Source organism: Petaurus breviceps, unplaced genomic scaffold, assembly GCF_028583685.1.
Source record: "Petaurus breviceps papuanus isolate PSGF00001 unplaced genomic scaffold, PetGlider_PUasm1.0 78, whole genome shotgun sequence".
Taxonomy (NCBI): Eukaryota; Metazoa; Chordata; class Mammalia; order Diprotodontia; family Petauridae; genus Petaurus; species Petaurus breviceps.
In genome coordinates this window covers 118,258-122,273 of record NW_027186502.1, presented here as the reverse complement: position 1 = coordinate 122,273, position 4,016 = coordinate 118,258, and the positions used below count along the sequence as shown (strand labels likewise).

Genomic DNA, 4,016 nt, shown 5'->3' with positions numbered 1-4,016 from the left:
ATAGATAGATAGATAGATAGATAGATAGATAGATAGATAGATAGATATAGATAGATAGATATTGATTCTTTTTCCTAAAGAAGATGCAACACTCACGAACAGGGCTTACGGCACTTCGCAAAACACCCCAAATTATCAGTGGAGAAGGCATCCTGGAGCTTATAATAGCAGTAACCTGAGGAGTCAAGAAAAGAGAAAGTTATATATATCCTGGGGTCACTCCCCTGTGTCTAGACTAAATGACCCATTCCCTATCCTAGGCTGATGGAAGCCTGTCCTTTTGGAGAAAAACCTAGGAAACTTCTTGGTACAAACCCTGCTCTTAAGGCAGTTCCTAGATTATTTCTTTGTCTGGTGCAAAAAAACACTACACAGGTTGGAGTCAAGAGCTCTGTTCAGTAATGTGAACTAAAGCAAATAGCTTCTCTGGGCCTCAGTTTCTTCATCTGTAAAATGAAGGGATTGGACTGGATGATCTTAAGGTCCTTCCTGATTTTAAATCCTATGATACTAAGACTAGCCTACCTGCCTTCCTGCTTCCCTCCTTGGATACCACTACCCATTCTTCCAATTACAGTTTCTTTTTCAAGTTTAATTAATTTTTTTAAAATTACAAGCATTTATTTTTTTTCTTTCCCACTTTACCCCACCACTGAACAAAAAAAGGAAGGGAGGAAGGGAGGGAGGGAGGGAGGAAAGGAAGATATATGTACGTGTGTACATGTGTGTGCATGAATGTATATGTGTGTATGTATAGTCAAAGCAAAGCAAATTCCCACGTTGGCCATGTCCAAAAATTATATCTCATTTTGTATCTTCAGTCCATCTCCTCTCTGCCAGGAGATGGGAAGTATGTTTCCTCATCCATCCTCTGGAATCATGCCTGATCATCGCATTGACCAGAGTTCTTCAAAGTTCCAACTATAGTTTGTCTTCTCCTCCCTATGAAATAGGAACACAACCTCCTAGTGTCTACCTACACTCCTATCCTTGAAGCAAGTATGCAAGCACCTCTTACATTTTCTTTTCTTTTTTTTTTTTAAAGCAATTGGGGTTAAGTAACTTGCTCAAGGTTACATGGCCAGTTATTTCTGGGTGTGACCTCTTAGATTTTCTAACAGATTTTCTACAAATAAACAAGCAGGGGTAAAAACAAGTGGAAAGTTGCAAAGATGCACAAAATCTTAAAAGTATGCCAGTCAAAAATCGTCCCTCATGTTCATTGACTAGGAGTCAGACTGGCTCCTTTCTAGTTTCAAGCTTCTACTTCTATTTCTATCAGTACACAACATTCTTACTGTTCATTCACATAATTACATGTTGTCAGAGCTGCAAGGGACCTCCCAGGCCATCTTATGCAACACCATACCTAAGAAAAGATCACTTCTGTCATTCAGACCCTGCTGAAAGACCTCAGATAAGCTAGAACCCACTTGGACAGCTCTCATTGCTACATTTTTCTCTGTATCACACTGAAATCTGCTCTTTGTTCTTGGGTCCATTCTCAGGAGCCACCAGAAGAAATCTAATCTTTTCACATGACCATCCTTCAAATACTTGAAGCTATTTTTCATGTGCTTCATAACTCTTCTCCTCTTAAAGTTAAACATCCCCAGTTTCTTCAACTGATCTTATAGCATGGGCCTATTCTAGCTGTACTCTAATTTTCTTATACCCTTCCTAAAAAATAGTGATATAAAATACCCCAAATGTGGTCAGACTAGGACAGAGGATATATAACAGAACTGTCACCTCATTCATTGTGAAAACCATGCTTCTCTTAAAGTAGCCTAAGACAGCTTAATTAATTAATTAATTAAGACTTGCTTAATTCCTGTGTCACACTGAGTTTGTAGTTCACTAAAACCCCAGACCTTTTTCACAGGAACAGCTGTCCAACAATGACCCCTGCATCCTGTACTTGTGAAGATGATTTTTTTAATCCAAAATTTAAGACTATACATTTGTCTCTCTTAAATTTCAGTCAGATCATAACTTTAGCTTGTAGATTTCTTTTGCATATTGATTATTTATCATCCAATGTATTAGATATTGCTCCTAGCTTCACATCATCAAATCTGACCTACCTGCTTCATCCAAATTGATAAGAAAATGTTAAAGGTGAAAATGTGCTTAATATGAGAGCCTATATCAGATTGCATACCATCTTGGAGTGGAGGAAGGGGAGGGAGAAAATTTGAAACTCAGAGTCTTACAGAAGAGAATGTTGAAAACTGGAAATAAATTAATGAATTTTTTAAAAAAGTATTGCACAACACAAGACCAAAGTAGAACCCTGGGGCAGACTTTCTTCCATGTTGACATCAATCTATTTGTGATTACTGTGGTTCCAGTTATTCAACCAATCCCAGATTCACCTAATTGTAAGCCATCCTTGGTTATTTCTTTAGACTCCCCTTAGGAATTCTCCAAGGAAGGGAATTTCTCATACTCTTTCATTCCTCTAGTCTTATGTAGTTTTCATTAAGAAATCAATATCTAGATACAACTAGTACTCCAAAAGACCTGAGTTCAAATCTAGCTTTAGATACTAACTAGATATGTGACCTTAGGCAAGTCACTTAATCTGTCTGCCTCAGTTTCTGCAACTGTAAAATGTGGAGAATAATAGCACCTACCTCCTAGGGTTGTTGTAAAGATCAAATGACATAATATTTGTAAAGTGCTTAGCACAGTGTCTGCCATATAGTCAGTGCTATACAAATACTAACCACCACCATCATCATCATCATTATATAATTTAAATCCCTCCCACTATCACTTGTCAGTGATATGAAAACTCATTGTTTCCCATTCTATGGGTAATGTCCAACCCTTTAAGTACTCAACAGGTCTTCCTCACTCAACCTGCTTCTGAGTTCTTTTGCCACAGGTACTCTCCACTTCCTAGGAACCAGTTTCCCATCCTTCATTTTTAAAAAATTATTCTCCCCAGGATCTATCCCCTCCATCCTCCATGTTTCATCCCTCACTCGTTCTCTCCATTCACATAACCACCAACCACCCTGGGTCAGGCCCTCATCACTGCTCCCCTCTCCTATCCCAATTATCTCCTAATTTGACTCCCAGTCCATAATTCTCTGCTCTCAACAATCCTCTACATAAGCAGCCAAAGGGATATTCTTCAAGTGATGGCTCTGATGATGTCACTCCTTTGAGAAGTTTCTGCAGTTCCCTATTGCCATGAAGTTAGAAGAAAAACTCCTTTTTGGAGGGCATTGAAAGCCTTTCACAATTTAACTCCTTTCCCAAGCTTATTAATATACTATATTTTATTATCATATTAGTATATTATATGTTATATAATATACTATATTGTATTCATAGCCTGTATTGTATTATTATATAATATATGACATTATTATATTGATACACTATCCTGTTAATACACTGTATTATTATAGTAATATGTGGTATTATTGTTACATTACCATATTAATATATTATGTTATATGGTAATATATCCTTTTCATGAGCATTTCATGCTAGCAACACTGGCCTACTTTCTGTTCCTTCTACATCACATTGCTTCTCCTATTTCCATGTCTTTTCACAGGCTGCCCTCCACCCCCACACTGGCAATATATTTGCTCCTCACTTACACTCCTTAGAATCGTTACTTGTTTCAAGTTCAAGTTAACTGCCACTTCCTATGCTAGACTTTCCATGATCCCTCACCTACTAGTCTACTAGTGATTCTCTCCCATGAGAACACACTGTTTCACTTGACTGAGTATAGCCTCTCTTTTGAGTGAGCATTGTTTTGCTTTAGTCTTTGGTTCTCCAGTATACCTGGCACAAAGTATGCACTCAATAAATGCTTGGTGACTGATGGACTGATGAGGTCCAATAGTGGGGGGAGGGGGGCAGAAGAAGAATAAGAGGAGGAAGAATGGGAATGGGGGAAAAAAGAGGATGGAGGGGGGAGGAGGAGGAGGAGGAGAAAAGGAAAGAAAGAAAGAAAGAAAGAAAGAAAGAAAGAAAGAAAGAAAGAA

General features: G+C 38.1%; 1 protein-coding gene across 4 annotated transcripts in view; it reads right to left on the bottom strand.

Annotated features, from left to right (window-relative positions):
- SCNN1A (sodium channel epithelial 1 subunit alpha) overlaps positions 1-4,016 on the bottom strand; it is a 27,074-nt gene that overhangs the window by 2,634 nt on the left and 20,424 nt on the right. For all 4 annotated transcript variants that reach the window (XM_069106062.1, XM_069106065.1, XM_069106064.1 and 1 more), the window contains exon 9: positions 97-175. In XM_069106062.1, coding sequence (XP_068962163.1) covers positions 97-175 — 79 coding nt within the window. The remainder of the gene's footprint in view (positions 1-96; positions 176-4,016) is intronic.